This window comes from Anarrhichthys ocellatus, unplaced genomic scaffold (assembly GCF_004355925.1).
Source record: "Anarrhichthys ocellatus isolate YVR2014 unplaced genomic scaffold, GSC_Weel_1.0 scaffold25, whole genome shotgun sequence".
In the NCBI taxonomy this organism is placed as follows: Eukaryota; Metazoa; Chordata; class Actinopteri; order Perciformes; family Anarhichadidae; genus Anarrhichthys; species Anarrhichthys ocellatus.
In genome coordinates, this window is record NW_022280055.1 from 1,741,131 (window position 1) to 1,763,041 (window position 21,911).

The following is a 21,911-nucleotide window of genomic DNA, read 5'->3' on the forward strand; positions in this document are numbered from 1 at the left end:
ACACACACACACACACACACACACACACACACACACACACACACACAGTGTCGGGAGAGGCTGAATGTATTCTGAAGTGCTGATGATTGCATAAGAAAACACCTTTTTTTCTATCCAGTTTCCATGGAAACAGCTAAGGAAGAGCTAGCTCCACTTCACCGTGTGTGTGTAGGTGTATGAGCCATTAGGAGCATGTTGTCCAGAGGTATTTCTGAAACTCCCTCAATAAGCCGAGACCAGTAATGAGACAGCAGCTTTGGCATGTAGACAAAGAAAATGTTATCACGCTGGCAGATTGACAGCTAGTAAATATAGTGGAAGAGACTGAGTGGGCCAGGTACACGATCATTGGCAACCAGCAGCAATTTAGTCCATTGATTTGGTTCGTCAGTGGTGGTGTTACAGGTCGTTGTCGATCCGTACACATCCCCCTCACGGCACGCATGTGAACCGCGGCTAAATAACACAGTTTAACGTTAACATCACAGTGTGAAGTAAAGTTTTATTGATCTATAAAATATGCGATCAGGACATCGGCATTTATGCTTTTTATTAAGCCGATCTCTGATAATGTTACGTTGTAAACAACCAATCCGAGTTGAACTTGAGGAGAGCTGGTTAAGTGGCTAATGGACAACGAACTGTTCGGTTACATTATGGTGCGTTCAGGCTCTGTTGGGTGAAGGTAAATTATAACGTTATCATGATGTGTTTACATGAGAGCTTGTAAAATGTAGTGTCGGTGAGAAACTTGAATAAATCCAGTTGTTTGAAGGAGATGTTTTCACAACATAAATAGATATTAGAGATAAACTACGAGCCGTTTAAAATACCTCTAAGCAGCTTGTCATACGTCATTCAAACTAATGACAAGATTAGTTTTAATCAATGAAAATACAATATTTTAGTTCCTATTCATTTGAATTGTGTGCCTTTAGGAAAAGAAACACTATAAATTACATTCACAAAGTAAAATGATAAAATTTAGAATTTTTCATTTCTATAATCAAACGCCAAAATGGATCTTCAACGATCTGCAATTAGTATCGGCAGCAAAAATAAACATGATAAGATCTCTAAAAGTTATATTTGTTCCCTTTTTTCTTTTGTGCTGATCCGATCCGTGAGTTTTATGATCCGTTGCACCACTGTTTCTCAGTAATGGTCCGCTGACATGAATCAATGTGTGTCACCGCTTCCATTGTCTTGTCTTACTCAGACTCTCCCAACAACCACATGGTGTCTGGTTTAATTTTGCAGCGTGGGCAGTCCCCCCCCCCCCCCCCCCATCTGGTTACAGGTACCGAGAAATCACCGTGTTGACATGGACACAAGCTACATTATGTTAATTATCAACTGACCCGATTTGATTTGGGATATGTAGTTGCCTTGCCTTCAGCTGTGACAGCAGAGGGCAGGAAGTCCAACAAATGTCAACATTTAATATAATTGTGAAAATAGAGCAACTACTTATTAATTATATTACAAGCAAGAAGAGGTCATTATCACTGAGTACACAACCATCAGTGTCATCACATATGTATGTATGTATGCATTGGTGTGCGTGTTTTCTAACCTCTAGACGTTTGACCACCTCTTTGAAATCCTCCGTGTTATTACCGATGCTCCTCAGAGACGCACTTTCTCCCCGCTCGTAGAAGATCCGCAAAGAGGCGGGGCTGCCCAGCGTCCAGCCAATAACGTCCTTACTGGCACAGTTAAACACCACGGCCTTGGCTTCCTGGTCCAACAGGATGAGGAAGTCATTGGAGACGGCCAGTAGGGCCTCCAGCTCCACTCCGGTCCCGTGATCCTTAACGTGGACCATCCACGTCACCGCCCCGAGGCTGCGCACCTCCGCCCCCCCATACGGCCGGCTCTTCTCCTTTTTCTTGTGGGCCAGTGAGATGAACGGGAACTTTCCGGAGGGGTCGATGGGTGTGCTGGTGGTGTGGCGCTCGGCCAGGTCGCGCAGGTACTCCTGGCGCGTGCGGGTGGCCATGGCGCGGAACTTTTGAGACTTGTGCGCGGCGTTTTCTGCGTTGATGACCTTGGCCAGCAGGAAGTCCCGGAACACAGAGGAATTGGGAAAAGTCACGCCTTCTGGGATAGGAGGGCCGAAAGAGGGCACGTCTTTGGAACGAGTGACAGCCACACTGCAGGGAGAGGAGCAGACAAGGAAGGGAAAAGGAGGCGAGAGGAGAAAGAAGGAAAAATGGAAGGAGAGATCAGATGAGTTGTTGTTTCACAAATCAGTTGTTCCAGTATTGACCAACAAATCAGTTGCGGTTTCAGTGGGTATTTTGATCCGGCATCATAAATCACGAGGCTTTAGATGCAGTGTTTTATAATAGTTTATATAGTTCATCTACTCGGGATACCACATCACATCCAAGCAAGTATTTATGTCATTAAGATTTAAAAGCAAAAAGAAAATGCTGCCCGATTCTGCAACAGAGTTTATGTTTTGGTACAAAGCCTCATGCTGTTTGCTCACTCAAGTATGGGAACATAAAAGGCACAATCCTTGACTGCTGTATCATTAGTCAGGACAAAAACAAAAACACTGAGGCTGAATTTAAAAGTGGAAAAGGAAACAGACCTAGTTCCAGTCTCTCTGTTCTTCTTGCGTCATGGTTTCTGTATTGTTTTTATTTAAATTAGTTGTTTACTACTATCTTTATCTGCCTAAATGCTGTACATAAGTTTTTTTTAATTAGCTATTGTGTGGAAGCTATGTGATTCTTCTACTGCATGTACTTCATTTCCACGCCCTATAGCGCCCTGTTTTCCCCGCTCTCCACCTCGCTTCTCCCCCCTTTCCCTTTGACTAAGTCTCAGGAATGGCGTCTGGTATGTCAGGAACTCAGCTGAGCAGCCATGGAAGAGGAAGGAGAGTCAGGGAGGAGGACGAGGGGAGAGAACTATTCCAGATCTCCTGCCCGAAGCCCCAGAAAACCCAGAGTGAGGGAAAAGGAAAACGTGGCTGTGAAAGGGGGACCGTGTGAGGAAACTCTGAAAGGATGGGGAAGGAATTGCTTTCTGGAAGATGTGAGACAAACAGACTTACAACCATATCTGTGCCATGAAATGGCCTTTTATATGACAAAAAAAGGCACATTGTCTGTACACAGGCGACCTTTCCTGTTCTCAACCCTCTTCGTGACCACAGATCACAGAATCACAGATCCTCTCTCAGGTGATAATTACTGACGAGAGTGGCACCGGAAGTCGGAGCCCTCGTCCCACGCGCCTCCCTGCTGACATGTTGCCACCGGGATTAATCGCTTTGTCTAATAAGCAACTAAAGTCAAAATGTCACCCACATATTTCTAAACATACCTCAGAGACACCCTGTCCTCACCGGAGACGCGTGGTGTTCAATTATACCAACCGTCAAATTGTCAACACCTCAATTTCCACCTTTCCTCGTTTGTGACTGACAGAGGAAAGAGAGGAAACATATTTTTATGGCTGTGATTGCATAGAAAAGTGGCTTTTTAATAGTACGATGTTGATACATGAATGATGGGAATACCCTCAGTACATGCTACCATGTCAAGAAGTTGCCTGCATTTCCTACATTTTTACTGAACGCTCTTCCCCTGTCCTTTTTAAGGCACCTCCCATTTAATGTGCGAAGAGCATGAAAGTACTTGATTGTTCTACTTTATAGCGTAAGTGTTCTACGCTCTAGTTTAAGTGGCTGTGATCAATATTTCATATTAACAATGGATCACGTGTCCTATATGCCTGTGTGAAAAGGAGTAGCTCGTAGTGATTTTGCAGTTCCTCTTCAACTCTATTCAATTTAACACACTTAAGCTGTACACATTATGATAATAAGCCACACTCTGCACTCATCAACGCTGTTTCCAGCTGAAGCAGGCAGCTATTTATTGAAAAAGCTCAAAAACACACTGCGCGATACCCGCCCAGCGCGAGACCAACAGAGAAGGTCAGCGACCCCTCTGGTGAACATCGTGGCGCATTGAGCAGCTAAAGAGCACGATGTCTTCTTCTCAGGGATTGGTGAACGTGTAAGAGCTAGTTTTCACCTCTCTGCATACTAGCATATGAAGTCACATTTAAACTGACAGCCCTTACGAAGTACAAAGTGAGCAATATACTCTCGAGGCAATATCCACCTGCTTTTCTGTAGATGAAAAATGAATCATGCCGGGTATTTCAGAGAGGACCAGCTGAAGTGGTTATAAGCAGGCTGAACAAATGGTTAAAATAAAACGTGACCTTTTATTCCTATTGTTCTCCATCACTACAAACATCACCCAATGCATTACACTGGAGCTCTAAAAGCACTCGGACTGATCTCAAACACCTGTGCGTCAGTCAACCAAAGACCTGTGACTCATGCAGGACAGAGACAAGCGATGGGAGAGAGAGAGAGACAGAGAGAGAGAGAGAGAGAGAGAGAGGGGAAGGTAGAGGTGTGAAAGCCAGAGAACAAGATAGAGAGAGCAGAAAGAACTGAATGACAAAAGAAGAGATTGAATGAGAGGAAAAGGAGAACGGGACTGCTGGGCTGAGTGATCCTTGTGGCAGGAGGTTTGGCTGTAGAAATGAAAGAGCACATTCCTGTGGTTTCAGTGATTTGTGGTCTTATAAATATCCAGTGCGTGGGCAGCTCCGTTTTTCCAGTATCTACGACCTGCTGCCCACTGAGGCAGCGAAAGAGAAAGAAAATGTCAATACCTATTGGAGTGGGTGGCTAAGAGGTGTACTGTGTGCATGTGTGTGTGGATGTGGGGACTGGGTACATAGAACATGTTTCTGGTCTACAAGTGAAAACTAGTCCTCAAAGCAGGAACTATGTATTTACTGTTTACAGAATTTAGGTTTGCATAGTGGCGGTTTTGGCGAGGTTTAGTTCTAGAGTTAGGGAACTATATAGTGTATACTCTAACACGGCAGGGAATGGGTCGCAAATCTTTTTTTACGCAGCCAGAAGTGACACGAGAGGGTGGAGCCAAGTGCATCCGAAAGCCAAAGACAAAATTGATTTTACTTATTAACTTCAATGAAAACACACCGTCAAAGACGGACAACTACCAAGCCAGACAACTTTGTAGTGACCTGTCAATCACAAGGTAGCCACGCCTAAAGCATACCCTGCTTTATCATCTATTTTAAGCTAAATGGAACCATAACTTACTAAATTAACATCACGCTGTATTGAAGAAGACTTGAAACTAGCGATTGAGACCATAGACTTGTGTTTATAATGTTAATGAGGTAATAAATCAAGTGAGAAGTAGGGCCAGACTTCTATACAATCTGACCTCTTTTTGCCACCAGAAGAGTCGCACACCGCTGTCCTTTAGAAGGTTTATGGCACTTCCGGATTGGATTCGCTCTTCAGAACCAGAGACTCTGAAATAGATTTCTATGGGATGTGACAGTGTCATTGACACACTTGTAATGTCCAGTGGACTGCGCAGAGAGTTGAATGTGTACCCCCCCCAAAAAAAACCTCTCATGAAATTAAAAATAACTAAAATCAAGATGTGGAAGGAAGTGAGTAATTCCTCACACCGCTGAAGACGTGTTCACTGGGAGTCACGTTCAGTGTCACCATTGCCTCATTCTATGTGACGCTTGTTTGTCTCGTCCAGTGATAGTCTCACAACTGCGATGATGCATCTTTGTGAGAAAAAGAGCTGAGGTTTGGGAGCAACAGCTTTAGAGGCCACAGATATACTAAGTACGACAATGATGTGTGCTGTATAAAAATGTTCCCTAAAAAAAAGCTTCAAAGCATTTAGGTCAACCGTACTCGATACATCGTGACTCAGTCAATTCCCTGTGGTCACTATGAATCGGAAATTTACATCTGAAAACCTGGCGGTAGTGTGCGAGTGTGCGAAATTAGTATTGACTTCAGAAAACCTAATTAACACTTGTGAATTACAGAAAGCACGTGTAAGCAGTATTTGCTCTATATTCCACTTCATTCCTGAGCTCTTCGTTCACGTGTGCGTTTCTGCTCAGTAATGAAGTAGCCCCATGGGGGACAATTAAGACCTCACACAATGTGCTCAGACTGCAATTAAAATAGCTATATGTGGGAGAGGGAGGAGTCAAAGAGAGCAAGATATGAGAGAATGACAGAAATCTAGATTAAAAAGACAGAGGCAGGAATAAACGGAGAATGAAATGTCCTTCACAGCTGAACGGGCAAAAAGTTCATTATTTCTTAAAAGTGACTCCACAGTAGAGTAGTACAGAGGGCTCTCCACACTCACAGCCTCCTATAAAATAGAGTGGTGGAACTGCAAATGCAACCATTTGAAGCGACAGATAAGAGCATTGTTATTTCAGCAGTGATGGAAAGGGATTCATGAAAAGAAAAAGGTCATGTGCATACTTTTGTTAAAACAAAGTCCAAATTATCTTATATAGCCTTTTCTCTACATGCATCTACTGCGCTGGCATCAATATGAGATGACACATTATAAAACAACCACCTATTACTAGTGCAACACTGGTTTTTGGATAAAAAGTTAACTTTTTTTTACTGAGCTGGTGTTAAAATGCCATGAAACTGAGAATCTACATCCCAATTGTCTTACTAATTCCATTTTACCACCTCAAGAAAATCAGCATGAACCACTAAATTCAGCTGTTAAGTGATTTCAAAAGTCGTCGGCTGAATAATTGGTCTGGTAATAGGCATTCCTTCATTGTGTTTTTCAGTCACGCACACGCAAGCTTGCCACGCTCAGACACCGCCTGTCAGAGAGCACATCGGAAACAGCAATCTTTCGGCTTTATCAGAAGATAACCCATTGGCAAGATAACATGCAGCTGCGATGTTTGTGCGATAGAAAACATTGTTGTGTTGATACAACACTCTAAATACTCTAATATACACAGAGGTGAGTACATCCCACCTGTAGGAGCCGTTTTCTGAACACGGGTTGTGAGCACGCACAACCACAAAGACGTGCTGGAAGTGTGAGCGGATGTTTTTGGGGGTGAAGGGGAGGGCCCCGGGTTCCTGGAACACGATCGTGACGATATCATTCCCGATATGACGCTTCCGCAGTAACTGGAAAAGCACAAAGACAGCAGGACAAACTAGAGTTAGATATTGAGTAATATTAAATAATAATATGAGATATCTAGAAAATGCAGAAAAACTTTAAACCAGAATTACTTAAAAATATGTCATAGAAAGTCTGCAGTGCTTTATCTCTTGCACTATCTAGACAATTGCTACTTAAGCCATGTGCAAAATGAGTGAAATGATCGTAGGCTCATCTGTGACATTCTGACCTAGATGACCATGTTCATATACATAAATAGCTGCAACATCCTCGTGGACATAAAGACTTCAGTGTGTTGGAACTGTGAGCCCCGTCATTCACCTACCTGTTGCTTATTGTTGGGTGTGTACGGCAGCATGGTAGACACGTGGAACATGATCTCATAGTCCTTGTAGTTGGTGTACATGGAGTGGGTGCCCGTCGAGTCAGCTGTGGAGGTAGAATTACACGTGCAAAATTATATTTTGTAACCATAAACAACTATCGCTATCAGATATGGTGGAATGTTTATAACATGTCCAATGACAGAAAACATCCAACTGAAAAACTATTCAAAAGATACAATATGTATTCATTCTCTCTAAAACATTTTCTTTATGAACTCCCACACTATGAACACGTATGACCAAACATGTGTTCCCTGAGCTCTTATAAGTCTCTCGCCCCAAAGAGAGCCCCTGCATGTAAATAACCACCGACAGTCTATTGATGGGCTTTGTTCAGGGAACTAAATCGCCACAAGGTGTTTAAAAGGCCATACTTAAACTAGCTACATTACTTCAATTAATTACACTCCTTCTATAGGGAGTGCTTTGCATGGCTGTGTTTAATCAACGAGAGGCTACTGAAGGTTGTATTGCATGTCTCACAAATACAGACTGGGACTTCTGGTTCTCACAGAGCATTATGGGGGATGACTTAATTGACATAAGAATAGCATGGAGTTAAATATCAAAGCAGACATGATGGAGACATCAATCTTGTCTGTGGCAAATGCAGAGGTGGGCGGTCAAAGGAGAGAGGAAGAGAACACGGAGGCTTTCAGCTTCTCTAATAATCTGACACCAGAGGCCATCTGTCACGTGTCTGTAATGTCCGTGTATGTTTGATGTGCGCACAAGATTGGTTTACCCACAGTGGTTTCAACTACTGTCCGACCCCCTAAGGGCGACACCCACGTCGGTGCACAGAAACACACGTCTTTATGTACTTCTTTTTCTTAATTGATGAGACAGTTTGGACCGCTAAGCTGATAATATTTGCTGCTTTCTGATATCAGTCACCGAAAATTATCCTTTAAATCAATGAGAACTTCTACGTAGTGTGTGTCGATCAATGTTCACCCTGCTGCTGTGGGTTAGGCGAGCGTTTCAGTGTCACTGCGACACCGTCTGAAGGCTTCACCGCTGTATTTGTAGGACAACCTGAGATTTCGGTACATGTACATACTCTTGGCGTCCAGCTGGGCCCGGTACTTGGTGAAGCCTTTGAGTCGAACCCTCTCCCCCAGCAGATGGAGGAACTCCTCCAGTGCAGGACCAGCTGAGTCATTGTTGTACATCTCCTCCTCGCTGCTCTGGCCTGCCATGCAGTACATCACCCCCACTTTCCTCTGGAAACTCAACTATTGAGAGAACATAGATTGTTGCAATGAAAAGGTGTGGAGAGGGGGGGGGGGGGTCATATTACTGTGTAGAAATCATGTCTGAGTAACCACGTTGACATTTCGGGGGGGACTCATGTTGGCATTTTAAGAATAAGCACCTTGCGTTGTTCTGCAGTGATCGCGGTGCCATTTTCCAGAGAAATTATGTTGACATTTTCAGAGGTTCAGCTTTTGATGATTGCATCAGGGCGCATGAGTATCAAAGAGCTTGTTTTGTATTATTCTCTTTTTTAAGGTTGAGGTGCGCGCGCGTGCGTGCGTGCGTGTGTGCGTGTGTGTGTGTGTGTGTGTGTGTGTGTGCGTGGTCACATTGTGGAGATTGTCCTTCCTTTTGGGGCATAAATAGAGTGTGTGGGGGGCCGATTTGTGCGGTTTCTCCACTTAAATCCCACATAATGGTCTGTGGGAGTGAATGGATAAATTCAGTATAAGAAAAAATATATATAAATATATATATAAATTAATAATAAATAATTCTGCTTCACAATGAGACACCCCCCTGTGGGAAAAATAACACCTACACATTAAATGATTCAGAGAATGTTCTGTACATAGTACAGGACAATGTCAAGGAAACGTGCATCTTTAGTTAAAAAATGATCAGTTACGCTGAATGGATAGTATTTTTTTCAGAATGATGATGACAATTTGAAGAAGAAAATAGAGAAAAAATAGAGAATTCTTCCAATAAATGAATCAAAGTTACCGAGCGCAAATCCGTTTCCTAAATGCGTCCACTTACCCCCTGCTCATCCAGCTTCATTAGCTGCTCGGTGACCTTTGGTGTGTTGAGTGCCAGGCGCAGGCAGTGGACGTTGAGCTCAGGCACCAGGTGCTCCAGCACCTCTTTGAGGGGCAGGCCTCGAGCTAGACCGTGCTTGGATGTGGAAGGTACTGCATCTTCCAGGATGGAGCCCCTCAGGGTATTCAGCTGGAGACAGCACAACCAGAGGGAGAGGAGAAGGAGAATTGGGAAATACAAGGATCAGGACAAGAATTGATTTCTTGAGTTGTTTCAGACTACACACTGTTGTACACTCTTTAATCATTACTGTTGCCGAATTACTTTTCCTTATACTTGAGTAAATCATATGTTTGGTGACCTGCATTGTCTTGGTCTGCGGTGTTCTCTACAGCAGTTGTGTGGCTCCATCATTAAAGACATTTTTCTTACAAGGCTATTGCACGTACTGCCTCCTTATCTATGTTCTCTACCGACGCCTAAAACTATCAGCAGCTACAACTTCTGGTCATTCCTTTAATCTGCACCATTTTTGGTGAAAGTGCTTTTAAAGTTGTTGCACTCTAACCTTGGTGTGAGCTACAAATACACGTTAAACTAGAGTATATTTTAATTATTGCTAATTAGCAACAGCAATTTGCTGTTTGTTTTTTAGTCTGTTGTAGTCCAAAATAAAACAATGCAAACTATTATTTTCTCCATTGATCAGTATAAAATATTTTACTTCTCTTATCGACGAAATGAAACATTTTGAAACTCTCCCCAGTGTGATTTCATCTTAAGAGTCTATCTCACTGCAGTATAACTGAACCAGATTTAGTCTGGCTTAGTAGATTTGCTGCTTAGATCATTTTTATTTTGGTTCTGAATATTTTTGGCGGGGTCCCTCCCTTTCTGCTCAGAAAGCCATCAGTAGAAACCTAGTAAGTCTATGTCTGGAAACTGCAAGAAAGCCTGTTATGAGGCCCGAAGGCCTGTGTAATTATATTCAATTTACAGCATAAGAAGGCTCTTTTCAAAAGATAATCATGGCCATCAATGCATCACGGGCTCAAAATCTACATATTTTCCTACAAAATCCAGGATAGAAATTGTTTGTGCCAGACTACGTAAAGCATGCATGTTGGTTTTGCTGCAGTAGTTTTCAATAAAAAGACTCTTGAGGCAAACTCGAGGACGAAAGCCATGAATAAATCAAGAGGACTGTTAAAAGGACCAGGACCTACATAGCCTTCGAGAACAAATGAAAAGAGCTGGATATCTGTAGTGGTCCCAAGGCTCTTAAGATTCACTTATAGTGTTCAGTAGGCTCAGGGTTGGTGCCAACACCCTCAAGTTTAAACAAACTGAAGAGAAGTACTCGCACTTAAGAGACGGCAATAGCTGCCCTTATAGTGGACACTGGACATATCTCTTTAACATCAGCGCATCCCACTCACTCCTACAAAAAGCACACATACTGTATATAGCTATACCTGCCCAGCACCCTTTTCTGAAAATAGCATTTCTGAAAAAAATGTAGGAAAACGCAGCACAGTAGGTTGTGCGTCATGACCGAGTGATTGGAAGGCCTATTGCTCATGGTGCTCCTCGATACAAAGAGCAATGCTTTCCCCTTCTCTACTAGAATACCTTTGGTGCTATTTTAGTCTCATTTAGCTGTGAAATGGCACAGCTCAGTCCTTCACAGATGAAGGCTGACAAAGATGGTAGGTGGGCGTTCAGCTCAGAGAATGAGGACATGCATCTCTGGCTCGAGTGTCTATAGGAGGGGATGGCAGCAAACGCCTTGAGGGATTCACACAAGACTTCCGATCGCTGCGAACTGTATATGGAGCATCGTGAACAAACAAAAATGTAATCAAACGCATATAATAACTTGAGGTGGTGTTAAGGAATGGAGGCGGCGGCATCTAAGGTCTTGAACCATATCTGAAGCTTTTATAACGTCTCCCTCCAACTGTGTTTCTCAATAAGCAAGGCTATGATCCATTACTCCTACACAATTTGAACTCATAACAGCATCTCAGCAACATCACTCTGTACAGAGTGTACTACATACTGACACATTTGTGAACATGAACATTCACGGCTGCAGAGAGAACAGCTACAAACACAGTATATGCTGGTGAATGGACCGTCACATTACACAACAATCAACAAACCAAGATAGTGAGAAACAATATCTGTGTGTGTGTATTGCCTCATTCGTTACGGTCAGATGTCTGAAAGGACTATTCAGTTGTAGATAGTCCTCAGATCCTCTTTACAAATCCGTGCTATTTTGTATGTTTTGTACGTGGAGAACAAAACGCTGTTCGATGGTTCAACCAGAGTGACGACTGAAAGGGCAGAAAGGGACAAAGATCCTTCTGCTCAACAAAATACATACCCAAAATAATTACAGCCCAAGTGAATCGTTGTGTCCCTTGCACTTTTCTGGACCGGAAATCAAATTAATAACCAAAGGGCATTTTGGGGGGGGGGGGGGGTTGGTTACAACAGAATTCTCCCCTAGCATGTAACATTGTGGGAACATCAACTAAACACAAGTTTTGATAATGCAATTCTTCATCATTCTTTTGAGGCCAAAACTATTTTAAATGTAAATACATTAATGTTTGAATTACACTCTCTTTGTCTCTGTTAAAATAGTCACTATTGAAGGAAAGAAGAAGAACATCAGCATCACATGTGACTCCAAAGTGTCCATTTCAATGTACCTCACTCGTTCTGAAGATGACCCTGTAGTTATACTGCTGGCCATGCTCCTTGTGTTCATCCAATTTCTCCCGCCTGAGACTCACTGCTACTGGGCCCAGGTTCTCATCTACCCCCAGATAGTTCCAGTGTTCTAGGGGTGAGGAGGAATGAGATTTGAGGCAGGGATGGAGAGATAAGGAATAATGGGAACGAGAGGAAGAAATCACAGAAGGGAAGAGAACTTGGGAAATTAAAGGACGGCTTTGTCACTCTACTGGTCTAATGCGGGAAGGAGGTAAAACCTGACTCAAAAATGACTGCCTCCTCCACTGCTTGCCAAATACAGGATGCAGCACATGCATGAATAATAATTATTTTGCCAATTGTCTACAAAACATTTAAAGCTTGGCTGTTAGCAGAGAATAATAGCGATATAGTCTTTTAAATGATCATAACATACAGTCAACAGCATTTAAGAAAGACAACCTCCACACTAGACAAAAACAGAAACAGTCATCAACAATCAAGAACTATGAGTCTAGAAAAGCCCAAATTGAAACTATCCTATTTTGCTCACCTCTGAGGTAGAAGTACTTTCGGTAGTAATAGGTGCCGAGGTCAACATGTTCCACAATGTAACGTTTGGACCTGTCAGCATGTTGGCTCGCCCCGTCCTTGGCGACCTCCAGCACTGCCACACCAGCGTTGGTAAAATGAGTAGTGAGAGTGGCATCCAAAGGTCCTTCCTCTGTACTGCCTGAAGAATTGCTCGAGCTCCCACCACTTCCTATGCTGCCCGGCTGTGAGATGAAGGACAAGGAAAAGTAAACTAAGTAAGCTGACGACCATATTATTCATTTAATCTTCACTGCATCTTCAAAATGCAGTAATCAACTTTTAAGTTTTCTTCCATCTTGGTGTTGAAATGGCCAGAAAGTTCAGGAATCAATATTACAGCCTGGAAATCTTATTTTTTTAAACAAAGACAAATAACCATATATATTTTTTTATCTAATCATTTTATTCTTGCACTAAACATACCTGTTTAGCAGAAGAGATGTTCCTCTCACCCTCTCCACCAATCTCATTCCTGAAACAAGGGCAGCTGAGCACCAGGTCGTTGCTCTTGTCATCACCAGGGTCCAGGGCAGGGTTGGTACCGTGTCCTCCTCCCATCCCCTCCTTGCTCAGCTCCTCTTGTGAGCCACAGGGCGACCCGTACACTCCACTCTGATTGGAGGCGAGGGAGGACGTGGCCGAAGCAGAGGCGGCAGCAGCGGCCGAGGCGCCGGTAGTGGTGTTCTTGCGTTTAGACCCAGATTGCCGACTATGGATCACCTCATTGAGGTCAAAGAGCAGAGACTGGATGTCAAAATGGGCAAAGCCTTTTTGACACGCCCAGGGTTTGGGAGGTGGGCCACTGTCATCCCCTTTCCCCCCGTCTTCAGCATCCGAGCCGGCTCTCGATGTGTCGCCCTCCACCTTCACGCTGCGCAGCTTACGGAATATCGATTCTCCGCCCGTCTCAGACTTTGACCTCCTCTTCAAGTGCTTCTCTCGTTCCTTCAGCCGACTGGCAGGACTTCCTCTGGCTGGACCTAAAGCTCCGTCTGGCAGGTCCAGTGCAGCCTGTTTTGTTGGGGCCACGGTAAGTAGCTCTGTTAGCTTCTCTGGAGCTGGGCTTCGCTGATCTGGGGCCTCGAAGGACTGGTATCCTTTTAGCATGTCAAAGAAGCTCTCTCCTGAAACGCCATGTTTATCTATGGATGAAGTGCTGCCATACTCGCGGTGCATGGGCGTCCACCCGGAGAAGGACCAGCCCTCATTGCCGTCCACATCCAGCTCGCTGATTGTTATATCACTGTTACTGCGCTGGCGGATGCGCTTCATGCCTTTGCGAGGTGAGCCCAGATAGCCATCTGGTGACAGAAAGCGGTTGTCCTTCCCCTTGCTGTGCATCTTGTTCTTTAGTGTGTTGTGGATGTTGCGCAGCATGGATGAGTCCTGAGGGCTTATCAGGTGGCCCAGCTTGGCTGACAGATTGCTGTGGGCTGTGACGGCTGACACCGATCCTCCTCCACTGCCACTGCCACCACTACCACTACTGCCACTTCCTCCTCCTCCTCCTCCTCCTCCTCCACCTGGTCCCCCTCCAACAAGTCTTTCTCTATCACCACTTCCTGATCCTGAAGAGCTGGTGGTGTTGGTGGAGCTGGGCGAGTCCGTTTCCACAGTAATATGCCAAACACCCCCTCCTCCCCCTCCTCCATCCTTCCTCGGGGGCCAATCAGCCACACGAGCCCGAACCCCCATCTTGGGGACGCCAGGGTTGGTGCCGGTGGTGGTTGAAGAGGAGATGTGGGCGCTCTCGCTGCGTGGCGGCGGTGCCCCTCCATTGGGCAGTCGCAGGCGGCGGGTATAGAACTCATCAGAAGCCGGCACTGAGCCCCCGACCGAGCGCTCTGTCTGAGAACGCTTCAGACTGGTCATGGTGGAGATGGGAAAGGGTGTGGGGAGGGGAGATGGGAGGGAAAGGTAGGGATGAGTTGCTGATGGATTTAGATTAGGGTCAACATAATGCCCACTGAGTGAAGTAACGAGAGAGTCTCACGGATACATTTGGTGCTGCGGAAAGAGCAAAGAAAAAGAAAACATGAATAGGTCAACAAAAGATTAAAATCAATGGTCTCCAATAAAAGGAATGGTAGCATTTACAGTAAGTGTGTATAATATCACAAACACCCTACGTCTTATTTGGCTAGCTTAAAACTTTTACAAATCAAATACTGAGTGATATATTTTATCTTACAAAGAGCATTAAACATTGGCCCCCACCATTCAAGTTTAAGACCTTAAGTGCGTATTCTTTTTAATCAAACAGTGGAGACGCTATACCTTTCCGGAGCTTGATCAAAAGAAATGTGTTGACGGTGAACTTTTACAGCTGGCCTCTAAAAAGCAGTCTGCATCGCAACCGCGCTGCAAGAGGACTAGATTCAGTCTGAATGGGACCAACTCAGCAACTGAGAAAAACAGTACAGAGAGAGAAAGGAGAGAGAGATATCCAGTTAGGGAACATCACATGTTCTACAGCATCAAATCTTACCTTCATTTCAGATACTCCAAGAGCCACCATTACAAAGTAAGCAATGGGAAACTACTGTATGTCTGGGAAATTTAGAACAATAAGGCCCGCGTGCTCATAATTAGTGTTGTCATGATACCAAAATATAATTTCATATATTTCGTATTCTTTTTATAAAACAGGGCCGGCGCTTCAGTAACAGGTCAGGCAGAGAGTGCTACTGCAGCACGAGAGACGTCATGAGACAAAGTGATAATAAATTCAGATGAAGCTCTGTGAGAAGTCGAAGAGGGAAAAGCTGCTGAAATCAGTAAGACACCGCAGTAAGTGTAGAAAGCGCTGCGTGTTATGAAGAAGAGGGGTTTGTGTCACTCTTGCCCGGGCTGCTTCTCCTTTCTGTCCATTTCACATGGCATGAGGAGTGTGTTGTTGTCGTCCCTCCCTGTCTGAGGGCGGTGCTGTTTTGTTCTGTTTGTTCATCCTCGGGTTTACTGCCAACTGTAAAATGTAGTCCAAAGAGCTGTCGGTAGTTTTAGGGGTGGAAAGTCCTTTTTGTTCACCTGTTTTTCTCTTGCTTGTTCATTCGGGAGTATTTGGTGTTTATAATTCACCAGGCAGCGAGGGTCGAAGATCGAGCAGCAGCAAGGAATTGTAGAAGCATTTTTAGTCTATTACATGTCTCACAAATTCAGAAAAGTGCGATGCTGTTGTCGAAGCACTCTTTTAAAAGAGGCCACCGAATTTATTCCTATCGGAACTTTTTGTACGATATACTGGAAAACTGTAAATTACAGACGCTTCAGGAGTTAATTTGAGTTGCCTTCTGCATGGGAGTCGTGTCTTTCTTGCTTGAATTGTTCTTCATAACATCAAGGATCCATGACGTTGAAGACCTTGAACAGCCCAGACAATTTGGAGATTCCCCTGAAGGGCTTGGTAGAGTCATTCAAATTACAACCACATGTACAAAATCAACATCTCAACTAAAAAAACGACGTGACAGCTATCGCCCTCCACAGCCATTAATGCGAGAGGTGAGCAAAGACTTCAGCCTGCTTGTGTTTGTCTACTGGTTCGTCCATTATGGTGCATTAGCGCTCTCCTTCACACTTTGTATCACCATGGAGATAAGGAGTCCTACAGTACGTGTGTGTGTGTGTGTGTGTGTGTGTGTGTGTGTGTGTGTGTGTGTGTGTGTGTGAGAAAGAGAAAAATGAAGACAGAACAATTGATTCCTTTCCGTCCCTTCCCACAGTCCTCGCTGTTTCACAAAACTTAACACATCACTGTTGAGTAATTATTAATGCCTTAAGCAGCACCAACAGACAAATCACTCCCATACTCAGATATCTCATAAAACTATCTGCACGGATCAATGACGCAAGTTGTCTGAGAAAATGTATTTTGTGAAATGGGTGAACTGGCCCTTGAATAGAGATCGGAGGCGCTTTGTCGTGGCATTGTGCAGCTTTGTGGACAGTACTCGTGACACTACAGTGCGTCCTCCACTAACGCCGTTTGTGAGTTGTTCAGACGGGCCTGTTGGAGCAGCATGACAGCCTAGTCTGGGCTTTGGATTGGCTTTAAACATGCAAGTGTTTGAAGTCCAATAGGCAGAAACTCAAAGGTGTTGGGTGAGCATTTGTGTGTGTGACTGGGAAACTGGGAAAGCTTTTGATGTGCTAAAAGAGGCTTTTAAGTTTTCCATTGAAGACTATATTCTAAGAAATACTGTATAAGTACTGTAAGTTCATCTTTAAGATAGCAAGCGGCCATGCGAGTTGTCTCAACTGGTGTACTAGGACAGACATACAGTCATCTTGGCGTGGATCAAAATTAAACTCTTTCAATTCACTCTCAAAAGAGATCGCAAAAATGAGCAACTGAGAGGGCATGAATATAGATGAACCTCCTCAGAGGGGATTTCCTCGATGCCGGTAAAATTATTTAAGCTCGTCAGACGTTACTTCAGTAGAAACCAAGGTGGACCAGTGGTTCACCACTCTTTTCAAAGCTCATTCAATTGGATTCAAATCCCCTCGATACCAAATGACACATAATAGAGTATTGCAAAGTGTTCAAATTATCCACGTTTCCTCCCATAAACTCCTACATAGGATTAGGCAGTGATAATCGGGTATAGTGTGTTACAAGTGGCATAAACACAGAGGAGAAAGTCGTGTGTTGTGGAGGGTTTTTTTCATCATATATTGTGAAAGAGAATTTGTTCTCTGACATCCACGTAATTTGGTCCCTGTCACTACAGAATTTGACTATTCCTGTTACGACTCTATTCAGTGTACATGAAGGCAGCAACAAAAAACCTGCAGTAATAAACTACTTCAACTACTAACACTTAAAAAGTGGAGAGCCAGAGTCTCTTTTCTCAGTTTCTCTTATGCACAAGTGGCTCAGTCAGACGCCTCACCAAAGTACAATGCGCATAACATTACAGACAGACGACTTTGCAGCTGATTACAGGTGGCATCTTGTGCAAAAAAGAAACGATACAGCTAAGGCAAGAAATAAAGTTCAAACTATTCTATTAAGAGCCACAAAAAGTACTCAACAAAGGTATCAGTCACAAAGTAGCAACACTGCATTGGCCTCCACTAAGTCAATGACGCCTTTGAAATCGCACTCAAAAAGTGTAACCCAAATATCTACCCAGAGAGAGTCTCTCTCTCAGCACCCTTAATGAGAGCTGGGGAGATACTGTACGTTAGGTAAGGAGACTGGGAATTGAAACCAATGAATGTGGCTTAGAGCGCCTTTCTGCCGTCACAGAGGACCAATTACACCGACAGATACTCAGTAACCTTTAGAGGTGTTGAAATGAGGTCGATTCCTGAGGTAAATATGGAGCAAAGTGCTACCAAAGTGCTGTCTTCTGGCCCAGTCAACTGAATATTGTTAACAGAGGAACTAACTTGCATCTTACAGACAATGGTGCACCATAAACACAGCATTAGCAAGTTATGAAAGCGTTGTTTTAATATCCTACCAGGCATTTGATATTCGAGATATACACTTCCATGCATTATATACTATAGATATATATAGTTGCACTATAAAGGGATCACTTTAATGCCAGTATGAACAGGAGGAATTATTACAGTGGCCAATAACTCTTCTATTGCATTGTTTCAAGACAGACTTGAGCAGATTTGCACTTGTCCTTTAAAAAAATATCTAAATATTTTAACTTAATTTTGTGTTAGCACTGGTACTTCTGTGAAGCACTGAAAGAGCAGTATATTTTCAGGAGGAATTTCCTAGAAAGAACTGCTCCAGACAGAGCTAAGTTAATATCATTCATTATCAATTTATTATTTTTATGTCGAATGCTTTGTTTGCTTTTCGACACGTTTGCCTGTTCAACTGACCTGCTGTGTCAATGAGCAATAAACAACAACATTTATGAATTAATTCACTGATGAGTACAATGCCATGAGGGTGCCATTCTTGATACTATGGTGATATCAAAGATATGTAAATCCTATTGCACTTATTTGCAGTGTCTTTGGCTCCTCCGGTGTAAGATTGTTATTGTCAAGCAGCACATGGCGTGCCAGTATGGACACTGTGACTATGAATCTGCTCCTTCGCACAGTTAGTCATAAACACCTGGAAATTACGGAGCACGCGAGCTGACTGACGGCTGAAAGAGGCAAATAAAAAGTCACAGAGAGACTCTTAAAGAGACGGTACAAAAAAGTTGAGCAGAAGATACTGTGAGAGTGTGTGTGTGTGTGTGTGTGAGCATAGCTCAGGTGCAAATACTGAAACCCTATATCCTCCATTTCTTCTCTCCATTCTCAGAAATGCTGCAATTTGGAACCGGTTAATATCTTTAGACAATTGCAGAGTGAATTCATGTTCGGTGTTCATTAATCAGCCGGTATTGTGGTTGAAGAATAAAGTTTGCCCAGGCCTGTGTTTAGCAAAGATCACCACCTTGCAATCACAGAGCGGTTATTAAATGACAGAAGTATGGAGGCAGGAGACAAAAGAAAACAAGAAAGTAAAATCTGTACGCTAGTGTCAGTTGTGCTCTAGTTTCTTTTTTACATGACCTCATCTCTGACAATCATACACCCGTTTCCACGCAGACGTCCTTACCTAACCGACTGGTGAGTCAAGTCAAGTCCAGTCATGTCGTGTCTTTTTGTAAAACCAGACAAAACAAAAAGAGATTGAGGCCAAGCCCAAGCTCTCTAAGGAGACAGACGGGAGGAACCAAAAGCTTTTGGACAAAAAAATAATGGAAGGAACCTCTCAAGTGTAAATTCAAAAAGAGATCCCCTTTCGTAGATGGCTGAGGGTGCGATAGGAGCCGTGTGTGTGGAAAATGGCAACAGAAAGAGTGAGACACCGACTCAAACTTTGACAGCAAGTGTTCTCAAACACCTGCTTCCAAGATGCCGCTGGGCATATGGGCAAAATATACAGTTAGACATGCATTTGTTCACGAGCAGGTGTAGATACCGCAGGACAAAAAAAACACACGAACAAGTTCCAGGTTATGACTCAGGCACTCAGTGCGTCTGTTTCTCGGTCTCACACACAAATACACTCAAACAAAGGACACGGGTGATGAGGAATGTTGCACCACAATTATTATTTTCTCACCCAAGTCATCTTTCCCAGGATCAGTGTCTCAGTTTTCAATTGGTTTAAACTTCGACTCTTTTGTCATATTCAAACATTATTGAGTATTAGCTATATTTGTGGAAAGCAGTAATGATAGTTTAACATGTTCTCTGGGAATTGTACTCACTAGCTGCAGGTATTTCAAACCTCGCAGTGGCCTGGTGTTGATAAATGCTACACAGCCATCTGAGAGCTTTGCATCTCAGCTCGTCTGAGTGTGGACGAGGAAACGACCGGCCGAGACACACAGGGAAGATAAGAAGGAAGAAAATAAATCAAACATTATTCTCTTTGAAAGTTGACAAGGCAGTCCAAGTGTTGGGGTTTCAGCTCAGAGCATTTCAAAGTGAAATTGTAATTGTGTGGAAAGATAAACGTGCTTTGCTTATTTTTTTTTCTCTTTTCCTCTGCAGAGCTCGGCGGTGGGGTGGGGGTCTCCTCTCTGGTTCAGTGAGATGTAAAAGTGGCTTTCGGCAGCTCTGAAGTCTGCCGATTGTTGTCTTTTTCTCTTGAGTGTGAAATTGCGAAGGCGTTGTACGGCGTACACTCCCCCCGATCCCCGGCTCTCACAGAGGAGATGAGCATGGAGATGTGAACGAGTGACGAGAGTCTGTGTGCTGTTAACAATAGTTAAAATATGAAGCTGTTACTTAATAGTAGACTATATGAATTGTGCTATGGTTCCAGGTACCTTAAAGGTTTTAAATAAAAATATGAAAATATTTAAATGTCACTTTAACAATACGTGAACAATGTCCCTTAATACGGAGCAAAATATCAGATTTGTTTTTGAAAGTCAAGTGGATGGCGTTTTCTTTTAGTAGCAGTTTTTGAAGCACTGAGTCACAAACATGGAACATCTCATTTCCATATCAGCAACTCATTGCTCCATGACTCCATTGACTCCTATATTAGTTTCATTGTGACTCATCGAGATCCTCTTTCTTGCATTTCGCTGAAGCTAGCACATGCTTTAGGAAATATATGAAATATTCTTACCTTGCCTTGAAAACAACAACAAAGAAAAAGCTGCTCTTCTTTGCCTGTGGATGTCTGGATCTCTTGTAAACACAAAGACCCTAAAAAGATGAAAAGAAGAAGAAAGTTGAATGTTTCTAGGATCAGCCTCAAACTTTAATCTCGGCTAAATGAAGTATATTCTATATAGAATCATAAGCGATGCGAAGAGGCAGCAATATCCATCAACTGATGACAGTTAAATCAGGTTATAGGAGGACCAGATTTGCACTTGATTGGCTACGTACAGTATAAACTAGGGAAGTCACTGCAAATGATAAAAAAATTAAGCATAGCTGGCAGATTCTTATATTTCCTTCTTATTGGAATTCTTTTTTTAATCACATTGAAGTCTGTTATGCTGTGTCCGTAAACACTAAATATATTACTTGCCGGGTAAATCTCTTTGCCTCTCATAACACTCACGTACCAGTTTATTAGGTTCACCGAGTTAGAACCAATGCAGACTTATACAACAGCGCTGCAATACATCCTAACTTCTTATAATGCCATTTGCTTTTATTCAACTGCGTTGTTGTTTTGGAGCCTGTAGCGCTGTTGAATTGCATTGCTTTATACCAAGACGTGTTCTTAGTATTTTGACCACCCCCTTTCACCTGCTTTTAGGTGTCACATGTCAGTGAACTAGCTAACATGCTGTCCCTCTGAATGACAGCAATGATGATGCCCTCTCTATGGGGAGAAGAGGAGGTAGGAGTGACGATAGGACATGGAGGGGGAGGGGGGCATCACATGGAGAGAGTGACTAAGGCTAAGTGCCACTCTGTGTTTCAGGTCCAGTGTGCAACAATGACACAAATAGCTATGGCCTTCCTACACGCCCTACGTGCAAGTGTGTCCATATTTGTACCGTTGCCACGGCAAAACAGCTGAAAATCAGCTGTTATCACACCAGTACATTGAGAGAATGTGTAATATATATAGATCTATATAGATCTATATATATATAGATCTATA

General features: G+C 43.3%; 1 protein-coding gene across 1 annotated transcript in view; it reads right to left on the reverse strand.

Moving 5' to 3' along the window:
• The window catches only part of sipa1l1 (signal-induced proliferation-associated 1 like 1), a 65,467-nt gene that overhangs the window by 16,385 nt on the left and 27,171 nt on the right, over positions 1-21,911 (reverse strand). The window contains exons 2-11 of the mRNA XM_031861840.1: positions 20,916-20,995; positions 15,074-15,201; positions 13,220-14,803; positions 12,756-12,978; positions 12,199-12,329; positions 9,476-9,664; positions 8,517-8,691; positions 7,393-7,496; positions 6,912-7,069; positions 1,577-2,156 (exon numbers count right to left, since the gene is read on the reverse strand). Of these exons, the coding sequence (XP_031717700.1) occupies positions 1,577-2,156; positions 6,912-7,069; positions 7,393-7,496; positions 8,517-8,691; positions 9,476-9,664; positions 12,199-12,329; positions 12,756-12,978; positions 13,220-14,668 (3,009 nt within the window). The 5' untranslated portion in view covers positions 14,669-14,803; positions 15,074-15,201; positions 20,916-20,995. The remainder of the gene's footprint in view (positions 1-1,576; positions 2,157-6,911; positions 7,070-7,392; positions 7,497-8,516; positions 8,692-9,475; positions 9,665-12,198; positions 12,330-12,755; positions 12,979-13,219; positions 14,804-15,073; positions 15,202-20,915; positions 20,996-21,911) is intronic.